The sequence below is a fragment of the Vicugna pacos genome, chromosome 1 (assembly GCF_048564905.1).
Source record: "Vicugna pacos chromosome 1, VicPac4, whole genome shotgun sequence".
Lineage (NCBI taxonomy): Eukaryota > Metazoa > Chordata > Mammalia > Artiodactyla > Camelidae > Vicugna > Vicugna pacos.
This window is the reverse complement of record NC_132987.1, coordinates 20,021,376-20,039,065: the sequence shown is the minus strand read 5'-3', so window position 1 is coordinate 20,039,065 and position 17,690 is coordinate 20,021,376. Positions and strand designations below refer to the sequence as shown.

General features: G+C 44.0%; 1 protein-coding gene across 1 annotated transcript in view; it reads right to left on the bottom strand.

Annotated features, from left to right (window-relative positions):
* Positions 1–13,598: 13,598 nt before the first annotated feature.
* SPSB4 (splA/ryanodine receptor domain and SOCS box containing 4) overlaps positions 13,599–17,690 on the bottom strand; it is a 72,816-nt gene continuing 68,724 nt past the window's right edge. The window contains exon 3 of the mRNA XM_006202837.4: positions 13,599–14,939. Within this exon, the coding sequence (XP_006202899.2) occupies positions 14,812–14,939 (128 nt within the window). The 3' untranslated portion in view covers positions 13,599–14,811. The remainder of the gene's footprint in view (positions 14,940–17,690) is intronic.

The window sequence follows — 17,690 nt, the reverse complement described above, 5'->3', positions numbered from 1 at the left end:
GTGGGAGAACCGCTTTTTAAGAGGGTGACTTTGGGCGAGTCACTTAGCCTCATCTTCAGAGGGAGAATGATCCTTGACAGTTTCTGCTGTGGGAGGGTGGGCGATGGGGTAGGGGGTATTTGATTATTCAGTGAGAAGTTATGCAAATCCCTTTATAAACAATCTTCGAGGCCAGTGCCAGGTCCTTGGGGATGGAGAGAAGGGCGATAATTCCTGGCATCTAAGAGTTCAGAGCCCTGAGGGGTGAGGGGGTGGAGGGGACTGATAGATCAGCCCTTTTACAACTTACAACAACATGGGCAGTGAGTCTTACTACAGGGAAGCGCGGGGGACTGTGGGGCCAGAGGAGAGATGTGAGATCTGCTCGGAGCAAGAGGAAATGCTGCCCTCGGTGAGGTGCCTCCTGGGTTGAGTTCTAAAGAAGTCAGGCTGGTGGAGAAAGGTCATCTGGAGGAAGGGAGCAACACACAGCTGGGCTGGAACCTGCACACGGCACTGCCCAGTAGCCAGAGGGCAGGGGGGTCCAGGGAAGGCAGTTCCCACAGCACAGAGCCGGTCAGGAGAAGGCTGGGATGGGTCACAGAGCATCCTGGCCGTTTCCTTGCCTCTTCTGGATCGATTGCCCCAGGCCCTCCCCGACCACAGGCTTCCCTCCAGACTTCATCATCTCGTGTCTGGGCTTCCAGGCTCTCTCTGCCTTCTGACTAAGGCTTCTGCTTTTGTCACTGGCACACAATTGCTCTCCCCTCTCCCTGCTGTTGGGTTTGGAGACCCTATTTTGGGGGCTAGCACCTCAGACGCCATGGTTCTGCTTTCCAGCATCCTACTCGGCTTTATTCTTACTTGAGAACATGGTCCCCTGAGGGCTGCCATTAGCCACAGAGTGGTTTTGTGCCTCTTCCTCCAGGCAGACACAGATCTGTGCCAAGGTTCACAGATAAGCATGTAAGTGCTGACTGGACTCAGCCCCACTGGCCTCTCAGTTGGAGCTTTTGTGCAGTGTTCTAACTGCACAACCAGACACGACGATCCTGGTGCTTAAGAAAGCCTACCCAACTTTGTGCTCAGACTGGGGGGTACCTTGAGAACAAAGACAGTGTTATATTCATCCCTGACAGCTCAGTGTCCAGGAACAGGACCTGGCACTCAGTGGGATGAGTGGATGATGGCCTTATACCCATGTCCTCCACTTCAATTGCCAAAGCAAGGGCAGGAGCCACACCACACAGCCCATCTGATGTTACCAGGGCTACACCTTCAGTCTCTCACTCTCCTCAGCTTGGGCTCTAGGGCACCGCTTTTCTGCCCTTGCAGGACCCAGCCTAGGTAAAGTACCTGAGGCTGGAGGTGGAAGTGAGGCTTTCCAGACCTTCTACCCAAAAGAAGACCTGCTCCCCACAGCCAAGGAGGGGTAAGGGACAGGCACTGCCAACCAGGGTGGGGAGATATTAGATTTACAACAAGAGCAAATAATGAATAATTCAAAGCTGCATTTCAGGGCCAGACCCTGTGGTTCAGGTCTCCCAGACTCCACCAGTAAGCATATCCACTGAGCTCCTGCCTGGGGCTCCTGGGAGTCTGGGGTGAGCCTGACCCATCTGCTACAATCTCCAGGGCCCTTTGAGATTACCTGTTTCATCTTAAAAATGCATGAGAATTTTGCACTCTACTTCTGGGCTTCTTTTAACGTAACATTCTGTGTTAAACTACTTTCCGTGAGTAAAGTAGGAGCTGCAGAAAGATGCCTGAGTTTCCCTGTGACTCCACATTCTGCCAGCACAGTCTTGGCATGGAGATAGCCCTTCTGTTGTTTTTCCTGCCCTTTCTCCATCTCTTTCTGGTGACTGTGGCTCGGTTTTCCCTTTGGGAGAACCATCCCTCCCCATTCTCTGTCTACAGTCAGACTCTGCCCTCTGTTCCCAGGGAGGACCCCCAAATCAGGTTATGTTCCTCTGAGCCCAGGGGTTGCTCCAGGAGTGAGCATGTAGCCCAAGCTGAACCAATGAGCACCAGCTTCAGGACTTCTGCTGCTACTACTGGGACAGGGAAGGCCTGTTCCTGCTGGTATGGCTAAACTGCTAAAAGATAGCCTAGAAGCTCTGGGGCCACCTAGTAGAGAAAATCTGCCTGGGAATGAATCAATACAAAGGGCAGCAGAGTTGAAGCATGGAAAGAGGCAAAGTCCCGATGGGCCATGTAAGCTCCTTGATCTAGCTATACCTGAAGCCATATAATTTTTTTTTGTTAAATTGGTTTGCATTAGATTTCTTTCACTTGTAACCAACAGAGTTCTAAATAATTCAACCAGTGGACACATGCCCCAGTTTGGAGGCCCAGGCTTACTGGAAAGAATTTCAGAGCTTTTGGCCTGAGAGCCAGAAGACTGATTTGGGTCCCAGCTTTCCCACAGACTTGCTATGTGATTTTTCAAGGGTTGGATTAGGTCATCTCCAGGGTTTCTTCCAACTCTAACATCTTCTGCCTAAAAGTCTTGTAGAAAGTTAATCAAAGGCAAATTTACCCTAGACTTGGGGTGGATTCCTGGGCTGCAAATCTGGAGATTCTGACACTGTGTCTAGGTGGGGTTTAGAAATCAGGATTTTTAACACCACGTCCAGGTGGTTTTGATATGTAGCCAGGTTTGGAAACCACTCAGATTCTTAAATTCTCCTTCCCAAGGCAGCCGTTAAAAATTCATCGAATAAGAATTTCCTGAGCACCTACTGTGTGTCAGTGACACCTTCTTCTGACAATGGCCTTCTTGTTGGGTGGGGAGGGTGACCTCCATCCTCATGCTGGACTCTGTAAAATCCTGAAGCTGGCTCTGAGAAAGAACACACATTACTGGCAACACATTTCCTCAGTCATTCAATTGCTTCATAAATGGCGTTTAAAATTTTATTGATGAATAAGCTATTCACTGTCCACTTGGTTCACTTATAAACAGCAAGAGGTGAACGTGTGCATTTATGTCCCCGTGGCCGTTGACGTCTCGTTTAAAACCTTAACAAGACGCTGCCATGGCAACCGTAACTCCCACATTACTCGAATTCAAATGGCTTATTATCAAAATAAACATTGATTCTATTCAGGTATGCAATATTAGTGTCATATTTTATACATGGTTACTTGGAGCATAGTTCAGCTTGGGGCCAACACCATATTGAATTATTTAAAACCATGTCTCCCCGGGTTATTAAAAAGTTCAGTAAAATATATATTAGTGAATAAAATTTTAATGCCTAGTTCACATTGCAGTGTTTGCAAGCTCTTGGTCTTTAGAAGAAGGGAGCCGGGGAAGGCACGCTCCAAACAGACTGTGTCTTTGAGAAGTTGCTCCCCGCCCAACCGAGCACAGCCTGCGCTTTGTCTCAGCAGAGACTTCCAACCCCTCCAGGCTCTCTGAGACAAGTTATAGGAGAGGAGGCCAGAATAAGTGACAGCCACCAATAGTGTTCCTGAGAGGCTTCTGGGTCCCCAGTCTCAGTGACTTTGAGCCTTGCTGACTTGAGTGTAGAGACCAACAATTCTCTCTACTCTGTGTGACCCCCTAGGACCCCTGAGTCACTCAGGTGGGCTATGGATCAGGTGTTCCCTGCCCTGTGGTCTCCCTGTTTCGTGAGTGTTCATTTTAACTTCTCTGAGTTGCACCATCCCTAGAAGGGCTGTGTGGAGCTGGAGCACATGGTTTTAAAAAGCTGAGCCAAACCCATGTGTGGGAGCAGGGGCATGTGTGTTAGCTCTGTACCATCCTCTCAATTTTGCTATGAACCTAAAACTGCTCTAACAAGAGTATTTTTTTAAAAAATTGAGTTTGAGTTTGCTATGTTTTAATTCTAGTTAAAATTTCTTAATAAAGTAAAAAAAAAAAAAGTTCAGCCAAGGCCAAGAAGCCCTGCCTTGGTTCTGTCCAATGTAGTGTCTGCTACTGCCACCGTCCCCTCCAAGCTGCCCAGAGCCCTGGGTCAGGGCTGGCCAATGTCTGGTCACACCAAGGTTGGACAGGGCCCTCTTCTGCTGGAGCAAGGTACTGCATTCCTCTGGGCCCCGATTTCTCCAAGAAATCCTGGAGGCAGTAAGTGTAAGACACAGACCAGACAAGGTACTCCCTCCTTGTTCCCACCCACCAAATGGTAAGGTTCTTCTCCTGGGGTCCGGGTCACCCGCACCTTCTCGTTTTTCTTCTTTATCCCCCCGCTGACCATGGATCAGGCTGGACGTGCACTGGGTGTTCAGTAGGGAACTGTTCTATGGCAGGAAGATGTATTGGTTGTTCATTTCTCAGATCCTTTTTGCAGGAGGAGACTCTCGGAAGGAGGGAAAGGTCATTTTTCTCTCTCCTTTTGCCTCTCTGAACAGATAAGGGCAGACGGTGTCTGGACTCCTTTGACTCCGGAGATGTCAATGCTTTGGGTTTCAGAGCCCAGAATGGAAGCCACCAGGAGCCTTAGGTCAGGATCCCTGGAAGCAGACCCCAAGTCAAGGATTTGGACAATCTGGGAGGTGCTCCCGGGAGTCACAAGCAGGGGAGTGGAGAGGTGGGAGCAGGAGGGAAACCAGCTTGCCACCCTACGTGGATGCCTGAGCGCCTGTGGGAAACACACCTCTGCCTTGTCCCACCCCAGGGGCCAGGAGCTGGCGTATTTATCACCAAGTACTATTCATCATTGGTTGAAGTTGCCTCTAGGGAGTTAGCTTCTGGGCACTTCAGGCCTGCACCCTGGGCCCCGTGAGCTCTCAAGTTGGAAGCGGAACACCTACAGTGACAGCCTCGCCTGACGTCCAGAAGCAGCTCCACGCGGACGGGGTTAAGCCTGGCTCTCCCGGAGGGGGACTGGCGGAGGCTGGAGCTTGGGGGCTGTGGGTGACTTCAGGGGATGGAGGGGAGGCAGGTGGTGATAAGTGCCTGTCAGGTGAGAATGACACCTCACTTTCATGCTGGGGCCTCTGAGGGAAGGCACACAGATGTCAGGGACTGGACCCTGAGGGGTGTGACACTGGGGTGCAGCAGTGAACAAATGCTGTGCCCATGCTAGGCAGGAGGCGGTGACACCACTCATTTGTGAATGAAAAATGTTGCCTGTCGTATCAGTAAACAAAGGATGTTACAGCCATCAAGCCACCTCAGCCAGGCCACCCCGACCATGAGCCCTGAGGGAACTCAGGATGGAAACAAACAGGATGCCCACTGTCAAGCCCTGAGCCACTGCGGCCACCCTCAGTGGTGCACCCTGAGGGGACTCAGGATGGGAAAGAACAGGATACTGGCCCTAGGTAGATGGCGAAGGTGCAGAGTGAAGGAATGATTTCAGTGAGCCCAGACTCTTGCATCTCTTCCCATACACAGAAAAATGCTAAATTCCTTAACTTGAGATATCTGGTTTTCTTTAATTAACAGTAATCTTTTGGTGTTACGACTACCTGGTCTTTGTTGCAAAAATTCCTATATATCCTGGCTCCTCCCATACCTCTTCGGAACAGTTCCTTGGAGCTGTTTGGAGAGGCTTGAAGTTGTAAGGAAGTTCGCCAAAGAAAATGTAATTCTCAGCTTTTAGGTTGTGCATGTTTTTTTCAGTTGACACATTTTAAATGGACAACATGGGCGATGGGACTGTCTCAGGGGTGGCCATAATGACCTGAAGACAGAGATGCTTCCTCAAGTTTTCAGTCCTGTGCAAATCCTACTGGTTTCTTGGGTGACCCTGGGGAAGAGAGGGTATCCCCAGTAATGAATTCTGTTGGGCATCTCCCTGTCCTGGTAAGTGGGGGCTGAGAGCCAGGTTGAACTTGAATTAAGAAAAAAGAAAGTACAGTTGCCCCTTGGTATCTGACGTGAGTGGAGGGGATTGGTTCCAGGGCCCTCTAGAGATAACAGAATCTAGGGGTGCTCAAGTCCCTTATATAAAATGGTGTAGTATTTGCATATAGCCTACTGCACATCTTCCCATACACTTTAAATCATCTCTAGATTACTTATACTACCTAATACAATGTAAATGCTATGTAAATAGTTGTAAGTACAATGTAAATGCTATGTAAATAATTGCTAGCAGGAGGCATATTCAAGTGTTGCTTTTTGGAACTTTCTGGAATATTTTTCTGAATGTTTTCTATCCCTGATTGGTTGAATCTGTGGCTTTGTGGACTGTAACGTGGGGTTTAATGCTCCTGAGTGTTGTGGAGCAAAGGCAAGCCTATTTCAGCGGCTGGAGTAAATCAGACAGAAGGCAAGCCTGAAGGGTGAGCCCTTGCATTGAAAGCCTCTGTCTATGAAAGAAGTGTGTGGCTATTTATTGATTGTCTACTATGAGCAAAAAACTGAGGGAACAGTATCCCGTGTTCATCTTTCCATCTTGTCAGGAACGAGGTTCCAAATATCTCTGCAAATTTCTGCAGGCTTCTGACTTTCCTCCGACCTGCAGAAATCATGGAATGGTCTGTCTTCAGGAAAGAGAAGTCTCCCCGGCAGCCATGAGCCCTTTGAACTTCCATTCAGGTTTCAATTCATTGGCACCAAACTGTTAAAGTCCATTTATTCATTTTGCCAGCCAGCTCATGGCACATTCTGCTTCACACAGAGGGGAGAATGGGCTGTCTTTCTGGAACATTTCAAAACATACTTGAATGATGGTGATCTTACAACATTCAGAGAGGGAAATGACCCACCACAGATGGAAGAAGCCTCAAGATGTCCAAAGGAACAAACAAAGGAGAGGAAGGAAAACAGCAATGGTATCTGCTACCAGAGGGTCAGTGTGAAAATCTTCAGTCCTAGTTCAGATACGCAGATATGTACCCTTACGAAGACAACTGGGCATGGTAACAGAAAGGGTAGGTTTTGTAAGATTTTTTCTTCTTATTTAAATCTCACTGAAAAGATAACTGACTGTTTAAACAGCAACAACAACAAACCACGATGGCTTGTGGGGGTTGTTGCATATGTGCAAGTAAAATCTATGACAACCAAAGCACAAAAGCTGGGACGACTGAAAAGAAAGCCTAGACCGCGAGGTTCTTAGACGACACGAGTGGAGGTAAAACAGCACTGGGAGGCACAGCGTGGTAAGTTAGGGGTGTAAAAACCTGGAAGCAACCACGCACACAACAAAGCAAAGAGCTTTGGCTGCTGAGCCAACAAAGGAGATAAAATGAAGCGTAAACGATACTCAGTTCACCCCAAAGAAGGCAGAAAAAGAAGAAAAAGGGAACAGAACAGATGAGACATGAACTCTCTTTAAAAGAAAAAGTATTTCTTTTAGGCAGCATAAAGTTGGATCTTGCTTTTTTATCCAGGAAGAAAAATTCAAGCACAGATGACTTCACTGAAGCACTTAGGGAAGGAATAATATCAATTCTACACAAACTTTTCTAGAAAATTGTAAAGGAGTGAAACCTTTCCAACTCAGTCTATGAGGTCAGTACTGCCTTGACACCAAAACCAGACAAAAGACATTACAAGAAGAGAAAGCTAGAGTCTAAATCCATCACTAAGTTGATGCAAAAATTCAAGACAAAATGTTACAAACCAAGTCCAATAATGTGTAAAAAGGAATCATACATCACTGGTGAGTTTATTCCAGGAACAAGGTTGGTTTAACTCGTGTCAGCTGATCAACGCTAGTTACCATATTAATGAACTAAAAGAGAAAGACCGTACAATCATCTCAAATACGGAGAAAACCCCTTGACAAAATCCAGCATTCACTCCAGACAAAAACTCACAGAAAATGGCAGTTCTTCTAAAGGAACCTCCTTAGAATTGTTAACAAATATTGATGAAGAACCTATAGCTGACATCTTAGTGAAAGGAGAAGGACTGAATACTTAAGATCAGAAACAAATCAGGAATGTCTGCTCTTATCACTTCTATTCAACATTGTCCTGGCAGGTCTAGCCAATGAAATAAGGCAAGGAAAAGACAAAAAAGGCATCCAGATTGGTCATAAGGAAGTAGAGCTCTCCTTATTTGCAGGCAGCATGATCCATTATGTAGAAAATCTGTTGAAATTTATGAAAAACATACTGGAGCTTAGAAGTAAGTGTAGCAATGTTGCAGGATACAAGATATATTTACATACATAAATCAATCATACTTCTATATGCTAGCAATCAATGATCCAAAGTAGAAAATATTTTTTAAAATGTACACCATCAACAAATGTTAAATATTTGGTGAGTCTCATAAAAGATGTTCAAAACATTTCCACCAAAACTGATTACTTTTGAGAGAAATTAAAGAAGACCTAAATAAACTGAGAGATACATGTTTTTCACATGTTGGAAGACCCAATATTGTTAAGATGTCAGTTCTTGTCAAATTGATCTATAGAGTCAATGCAATCCCCACTGACAGTCAAGCAAATTATCTTTTGGGGAGAAATTGACAAGTTGATCCTAAAATTTATATGGAAATATAAAAGACCCAGGATAGCCAAAATAAATTTCGTAAAGAACAAAGTTGGAGGACTAATACTAACAGATTTCAAGACTAATTATAAGGCTACAGTATTCAAGACTGTAGTACTGGCATCAAATAGATACACAGATGAACAGAATAGAATAAACAGTCCAGACAAAGACCACACACAGACAGACAACTAAGTTTTTACAAACACGCAAAGGCAATTAGGTGGAGAAAGGCTAGTCTTTTCAATAAAAGGTGCTGGAACATCTGGATATCTCTACTCAGTAGCATGACTTTGACCAGTGTCTTACAGAATACACAAAAATTAACTCGCAGTGGCTCAAAAACCTAACTATAAAGCCTAAAACTATAAAATTTCTAGAAGAAAACATAGGAGAACATCTTTGAGACCTTGGGTAAAGCACAGCTTACAAAACAACAAGTTAATGATTTGGGCTTCACTGAAGTTAAAAATGTCTGCTCTTAAAAGACTCTGCTAAGAGAATGGAAAGATAAGCTACACACTGGGAGAAAATACAGCATACATCTGATAAAGGGTCTCACACCCAGAATACGGAAAAAAAAAACTCTCAAATTTTAAGAATAAAAAACAAAAAGCCAATTAAAAACAGGCAAAAGGTTTAACAGGTATTTCAGCAGAGAAGATACATGGATGGTAAATAAGCATATGAAGAGATGCTTGACGCCATTAGTCATTAAGGACCGGGAAATTAAAACCCCGATGAAATACCATGTCACACTTTAACTTATAAAAAGGCTGATCATATCAAATGTTGGTAGGATATGAGGGAATTAGAACTCTCACACACTGGGAATGTAAAACGACACAACTTCGAAAACAATGCGGCAGTTTTTTAAAAAAGTTAAATATACACCTACCATGTGATCCAGCATTCTACTCCTAGGTGTTTTCCTAAGAGAAAAGAAAACATATGCCCACACATGAATATTCATAGCAACTTTATTTGTAATAACCCCAGTCTAGAAGCAACACAAATGTCCATCAATGGTGAACGGATAAGCAAATTTTGGTGTGAACACCCACTGGAATACTATTCAGCAGTAAAAAGGAATGAACTATGGCAGCACATAAAAATATGGGTGCTTCTTGAAATAATTATGCTGAATGAAAGAACCCAGAATTTTTTTAAAAAGAGCACATAAAAAAAAGCAAATATGTTCATTAGTGATCAAAAAATGAAATAACAAACTATTCCTCTCCAAGCATAGACTCCAGCCTGTGAAAAAGACATTGATGATAGGAAATTAATACTGACCTGGAGATCAAATGAGGGAATTTTATTTTCGTTTTTGAAGCTTGTTGAGAAATGGCAAGTCAGTCTCCACGATTATTGACTCATTTATATACACACCCACTCCCTGTGCCTCCAGGCCTGACGTCATGCTATTTCATCGGGGAATATTTGTTTGTATTTCTGCAAGAAGAGGATTATTTTCAGTCTCTGTTTCACATTTCTAGGAATTCAGAGCCAGTCCTGGCAACTTCATCTGAAAATCTTGGAGGGGTTGGGAAGGAATGTGGAACTGCCCACACATTGATAAACCTGCCAAGAGATTTTTCTTAAGAAAAAGAAGACGAAAAGGCTTATCTTCTCTGTTTACCAGGAAAAAAAAAAAGTTGCTTTTTCTGTAGCTAGTGGGTGGTGATATCCTCTTAGGCTCTATGTGAAAATCCCAGGAGCTGTTGTGTAACACGACCATTATCTGGGAAAGGAATGTGCGTTTTTAGATGGAAACGTGAAATTCTAGAACCCATCCCCTGTGAGCAGTCAGGCTCCTAAGGGCATCCACACTTGCTTTATGTAGCCACTTGACAGGGACATCACCAAGCAGATGTACTCCAGTGAGTGCTTCTAAGACATCGGCTCTCTGGAGCTGTTTTCGCGAGACAGTGGGATTGTTTGTTCTTCAAAACCTTCACATCTCTCAGCACCCGCCTTGTTTTCCTTTTTCTTTTTCATTTCTTTTCCCCCTCAGTGGAAACACCTCTCCTCTCAGATGTAGTAACCATGCTAGTTGCTGCCAAGGGAAATACTGCATTGAATCCAAAGTATTTCTAGTGGGAAGGAAATAACTGTGAAAACAAAAATATTAGGGATCCTGCTTCTTCCCTTATTTTTTTTTTAAATTTAGGTATGCTACACAGAAAAAAAAGTACATGAATCCTGACTATATATGTTGATGAAGTTTTACATACTTATGTATTGATGGAACTACCCCCTAGATAAAAATGTAGAACTTTTCTAGGACCTGAGCAAGCTCCCTCACGTGTGCTCCCAAGATCAGTAACACACCCACCGCGCCCTCCAAAGTAACAGTCTTCTGACTTCTACAGTCAGAGCCCGCTTTTGCCTGTTCCTGAACCCACCCAAATGGAATTAGGTATTCTTTTATGTCTAGCTGCTTGCATCAACATTGTCATGAGGTTCATCCGGGCTCTGTGTAGCAGTCATCCATTCCTCTTTAAAAAAAAATTACTGTGTAGTATTCCATTGCATGAATACCCCCACAAAGTATTTTTCTCTTCTCCAGTTGAAGGACTTTTGGGTTGTTTCCAGCTTGGGCCTGCTAGGAAGAATAAAGCTATCCCTGGTCAGTTATGTGTATGACAATCATCTTCTTCCAGATTGCGCCCTGGTCTTTTCACTTTCTTAATGTGAGTCTTTGATGAAGAAGAGGTATTAATTTTAATGAACTTCAATATATTTAGCTTTTCCTTTAATGGCTACTTCCATTGTATACTGTTTAAGAAGCCTTGCTTACCCCACGGACGTGAAGATTTTTTTCCTATGTTTTCTTCTAGAAGCTCTTTTGTTGTTGTTTCACATTTTGTGTTTAAGTCTATAGTCACTTTCAACTGAAGTTTTGTCTGGGATGTGAGGTAAAGGGTGACAAATCATGTTTTTTCCACGTGGGTATCCAACTGACCCCACACCAATTATTGAAAAGACCATCTTTTCCCCCACTGAATTTCAGTTAGCACAATTCACTGACCATGTAAGTATGGTCTGTTTCTAGACTATTTTCTATTTATTGGTTTATCTGTTATCCTTATACAAATCAAACTATCTTAATTATTAGATCTTTACAGAAAGTCTCAGCATCTGGTCACATAAGTCCTCCTACTTTGTTTTTCTTTTTCTTTCTTTTTTTTTTTTTGACTATTTACAGCTATTTTAGGTCCTTTGCAATTCCCAATGAATTTGGAATCAACTTGTTAATTTCCACAACACAACTCAGGAAATTTTCATTGTTATTGCATTGACTTTATAGATCATTTTGAAGGAAAAGTGACATCTTAACAGTATTGAATCTTTCAATGGTCATGATATATCTCTCCATTTATTTAGATTTTCTTCAATGTCTCTTGACAATATTTTGTAGTTTTCAGTGTAGAGGGCCTGGCCTTACTTTCATTAGATTTTCCTATTTTTTGTTACTATAAAGGGCATTTCTTAAAATTTCATTTTCTAATTGTTCTAATATGTAGACACACAAGTTGACAAATATACCTTGCATCCAGTGACCTTTCTAAATTCTTTTATTCTCATAGTTTTCTATAGATTCGTTTCTATGTATACAATGTCATCTGTAAATAATGTTAGTTTTACTTCTTTTCCAATTTTTAATAACTTGTCATTTCTTGTTCTTGCATTTTTGAACTGCCTAGATTTCCAATATAATGTTGCATAGAAGTGGTGAGAGTGGACACTCTTTCTTGCTCTTCAGCTAAGAGGAAAGCATTTAATAACTTATCATTAAACATGATATTAACTGTAGGTGTTTTGTAGATTTCCTTTACTAGATTAAGAATGTTCCCTTCTTCCTAGTTTTCTGAAAGTCTTTAAAATTATAAACAAGTGTTGAGTTTTTGCAAATGCTTTTTCTACATCTGAGATAATGCTTTTTTCTCTTTTACTTGGTCAATATGATGAACTGCATCACTCTGTGATTTTTAAATCAACTTCATATTCATGAAACAAAGGGACTTTGGTCATGATAAACCTTTTTCTATACCCCTGGATTTACTTTGCATTTTCTTTAAGATCTTGCATTTCTATTTTGAGTAGTGTCTGGAAACGTTCTGTGCACGGTGGGTGTTCAGGAGTGGCCAGACGCGTGAACTCCTGATTGTGCCTGCGTCAGACTCTGGGTCACTGCTGTGAGGGCTGCATCCAGGTGTGCTTTCCTCCCTCCCATCTCCTCCAAACCAGCTTCTCCTCACCACTCTGCAAGGGCCACTTCTGGAAAGAGATCACTTTAATCTTAGGCCAGTCGAAAAGTACTCATACCTGGAGGAGTGCCCAAAGAAGATCAGACCTGCACTCGGGTAATTCCAATCCCAGCAGCCTGGGGGCATCCTGGAACTGGCTCAACTGGCTTGCTACAGCTGACGGTTAAAATTTCAGAAATTTTATGACAACCGTCATTAAAATTAAGCCATATCAACTTGTAATTAAATAAGTCATATTAGAAACAAAGGTAATAAATACCTCAAACTCAGCACTTTTTAATTATATTTCTATCGACTTTGCCTCATGGGTAATTTACATTTATTGTTTCTATGTGGTGGAAATGCTCTCAAATGGTTGGTCACTGATCATCTCTTCCCAGCTCTGTATTTGGTGGCATCACAGTGGAGCTTGAAACTGGCCGTGGTGGGAGTATTTACACCATGGAAAGTAGCAAACATTACACATCAGGGATTTTAATTTTTGGCCCCTTGGTGATGACGTGCGCCTCCAAAGCCACATCCAGCCCCACGTTTGGGTCACTTTGAAACTGTTGTTCCTTAGGGTTTACCCTATTGACCCTCTGCCCCCTACAGAGCCACCCTATGGACATCATGACTCTGGCACCAGGAATTTGGCCTGTTTTCTACCATCGTGGCTAGCTTTGTGTGGCTTCAGGCCCCACGCCCATTCTCTCTTCAGGGTCAGGACTTTGTAAGATAATTAGAGCCTGGGCTCAGGTGGGACCACAAGACAGAACAGATGGGAAGGGCCTGGAGAGAGATGCACAATCATGACTTCTGAGGACAGAGTGGCCAGGCTGATGGAAGACAGCCTCCCAGCCCCCCCCCACCCCGCCCAAAGAGCGGTGCATAAACAGTCGAGGACTGAACGACAGACTTTATTAGAAACGCTCCTCATTCATCAGTCAAATTCACATTAAAGTGGCGGGAAGCAGTGCCATCTGGGGCTCTGGTATCCCACTGCTGTGACAATTTCCAGTTAAAAATCAGTCTGGGCAGAAAGCGTTGGAAACACGAGAGGTGCCGTGGTGGTGGCGGCGGCCGCAGTGGGGGCAGCATCGTCCCTGTGGGAGGACAGGCTCCCTCCGGCAGGTGAAGGACATCCACCCGTCCAGTTACAAGGCTGCCCCCACGGCCCCAAACTGATAAATAAACAGCACATCACACACACACACACACGTGAAACAGAAACAGACTCATACAAGTCTCCTAAAGTGAAAAAATAATTCGCTCAAATAAAGCTTTGTGGCAGCCAGGCTGTATCCTGAACGGACGGTTGCCTGGAGACCCTCAGCACCCCAGGAAACCTCCCCAGCCCCAGGACATCATCCCTGTGGGCGTCACAATGCCCCCAGTTCCCCCATTAGCACCTTTGGACTAAGTACTGCCCTCACCACATCATTTTAAAATCCAACTTAAAACAACAACAATAATAAAGGATACACTCTGTCCCTGGGGTGAATTAGTCAGACTCAGCTTCCCTGAATAGAGGTGCTTGGGGCATCCAGAGACTGGGGGTCCACGGTGGGGAAGGAGGGCACGCACGCGAGAGGAGGAAGTAAACAACGTTCAGAGAGGTAAGCTGGGAGGTGTCTCCACACTGCTTTGTCCACTTGCCGATTCTGCAGTTGGGCATCCCTGGGTAACAGTCGTTCAAAGGGGTACAAAGTCCTAAAGTGTCACGACAATCCTGCTGCCCTGGCGAGGGGTGGGGGCGCAGAGGGGCACCGGCGTCAAGCTGCTTTCACCATTCATTATTCAGAGGCAATTTGCTCCCGGAGCTGGCCAATTTTCCCCTGGCCCCGTCTGCACCAGGGCACACAACAGAAAGTCTCCTGCCCAAATGTTTTATTCATTCTCTTGAATAAGGAAACAGGCTCTTGGATCAATATACCAGTGGCTGCTGTGTCCTGCTGGGCGTGTAGGATCTCTGTAGGCTCTGGGCTCTTCCTGGCTTCCAAGGAGGTATCTGACTTGGGAGGGCGGCTTCCAAGGCAGAAAATACTGTTGGCAACAGACATTTCGTTTTCAAAGTTGGGAAGATGTCCTGGGTGACGGTGAGATGACAGGCCGGGGGCCGTGGGTGTCCCCGCTGCCCCTCCGCCCCGGCTCACTGGTACTGCAGATAGTTTTTGAGAGACTGAGGCAGGGGCAGGGAGCCGATGTCCCCTAGGCGCTGGCGGCCCAGGGCCAGGCGGATGGATCTCCGGCACAGGTCCATCAACGGCAGGGGCTCGGCTGCAATGAGAGGGCGTGGATTAGTCTTGCCCCTGCTTCCTCATGCCTCTCACCCCCACATGCTGCCTGCACACCCCTGGCCCGCCTGCCCTCTGAGCTGCCCTTCAGGGCCCCGGGCTCCCACTCTGAGAAGTCTTGTCTGGTTATATGAGCTGAAGGCTTCTAGCAGTGTTCTTCAAACTGGAATGCAAACGATTAGACTGAAGAATCATGGAATCAATTCATTGGGTGGTGATCAGCAATTTTGAAAAAATAGAAAAGAAAGAGAAAATGGAAAGCAATGCCTGTATCAAGGGGTTCCATGTCAGCTCTGTCTCTGAGGTAGATGTTTCACACTCTGATGTGTGTGTCTCAATGTAAAAAAATACTTCTCACTGCAGATTGTGATAAAAATGAGAGGCTGACCTAGGATGGATCTGCAGGGGGTGCTTCTTAGAAGCAGGTGAGGTTTAGGGGGGCTGTTTAAAATGACTTTGGACCCTCAAACTTCTCCTGTGTCCTCTTTTGATGGTCAGAGAAATGCATTTCTTCTAATACCCAGTTCTAGAAAACATCATGAGTTAAAATCCATAAGCCAAGGAACCTCTGGACTTAGGAATGAGTTTTAGCTAGCTTTATTGCAGACATACTTATGAAGCTTTTATTCTCTTCCAGGCCCCAGTGATACAGAGATAACTAACCCAAGGCCAAAGGCAGCTCTGGAAGTGGAGGAAGGGTCCTGGTCTGAGTCTAAACATGTGAATAATTGTAATAGAGTGTAATATACACAATAATTCCTAAATGCACAGGGACAGACACCGGGCAGTTCCTGTACGGAAGTGTTGTTTGAAAGCTTCAAAGAGAGGATACCTGAATGGGATTTTGAAGGGTGAATAGGAGTTTTATGTGATGTGAGGTTGGGGAGGGCATTCTAGGCAGAGAAAACAGGAAAAAGTACAGAGGCATAAAACAGGACAGGCTGGGAGGCCTGGAGGGAGAGGAATGTATCAGTCAGCTGGATCAGGAGTGAAGATGCTGGTGGTCACATGCTGTCTTGGAGGCTTGCACAGCCCTAATTTCCCCAAGTAGGCATGAACATGGTGGAGGCCTGGAGCTGCATCTTAACACTTTTTTTGTCAATAGAACAAGTGATATTTTAAAAGCACCCAATAATATGCAATGATACAATAAAACTGTAAATGGTAAATGCTAACACAAGAGTTGTGACAGGAATAATATCACAACGGGATAGAAGAGATGGGAAGGTGGTCAAGAGTGCATTTTATATGATAAATGCTGGAGAGGGTGTGGAGAAAAGGGGACCCTCCTACACTACTGGTGGGAATGTAGTTTGGTGCAGCTATTATGGAAAACAGTATGGAGATTCCTTTAAAAACTAAAAATAGAGTTACCATATGATCCAACAATCCCACTCCTGGGCATATATCTGGAGGAAACTCTAGTTCGGAAAGATACATGCAATCTGCAGATACTAATATATATAAAATAGATAAACAACAAGTTTATACTGCATAGAATGGAACTATATTCAATATCTTGTAGTACCTTATGTTGAAAAAGAATGTGAAAATTAATATATCTGTGTTCATGTATGACTAAAACATTATGCTGTACACCAGAAATTGATACAACATTGTAAACTGACTATACTTCAATAAAAAAATGCATATATACTAAAAAAAATAATGCATGTATCTCAGTGTTCATAGCAGCACTATTTACAATAGTCAAGACATGGAAACAACCTAAATGTCCATTGACAGATAACTGGATAAAGAAGATATGGTACATATGTACAATGGAATACTACTCAGCCATAAAAGGAATGAAATAATGCCATTTGCAACAACATGATTGGACCTGGAGATCGTCATTCTAAGTGAAGTAAGTCAGACAGAGAAAGACAAATATCCTATGGTATCACTTACATGTGGAATCTAAAAAAATGACACAAATGAACTTATTTACAAGACAGAAATAAACTCACAGACATAGAAAACAAACTTATGGTTACCAAAGGGGAAAGTGGGGGGAGGGATAAATTAGGTGTTTGGGATTGGCAGGTACAAACTACTATACACAGAATAGATAAAAAACTAGGTCCTACTGTATAGCACAGGGAACTGTATTCAATAGCTTGTAATAACTATAATGAAAAAGAATATGAAAAAGAATATATATACATATATATAACTGAATCACTATGCTGTACACCAGAAACCAACACAACATTGTAAATCAATTAAACTTCGATAAAAAAAAAAGAATATGCCATTTTAAAAAGCTCCCTCGCCAAAAAAAACCAGTGCTTTTTATAGGAATTTTCATTTACTAGAGCTGCAGAGTTAATAAGGAGAGCGATGAAGATCAGAGCTGGACTTGGCTGATGCTTTGGAAGCTGTGCACAAGAGTGTGTCCAGCCCTCCTTCACTTGAGGCGAGGCTGCGTGGTGGCACACTTCTGCCTCCGTATCCCTTTTTGATCCTCATACAAACTCTCATGGCTGGCCAGGGAGGCCTGGGTATCCCTTTTCAGGCCTAGAAGGCAGATCACTCACCCTGAGTCACATGGTCTTGGCCAACACTTGACCCCGCTCCAGGTGTCTCTATCTCTTCCCTGGCAACACCCCTGTGCCCAGTTCTCCTGCTCCCTGTCCTCCATGTAGTTCTGATTCAAGCTTTGCACTACCCCCTGAATTATGCCTCTGTGAACCCCTTTCCCCCTCTTCCGACCCGAATCCTCCCATCTTCG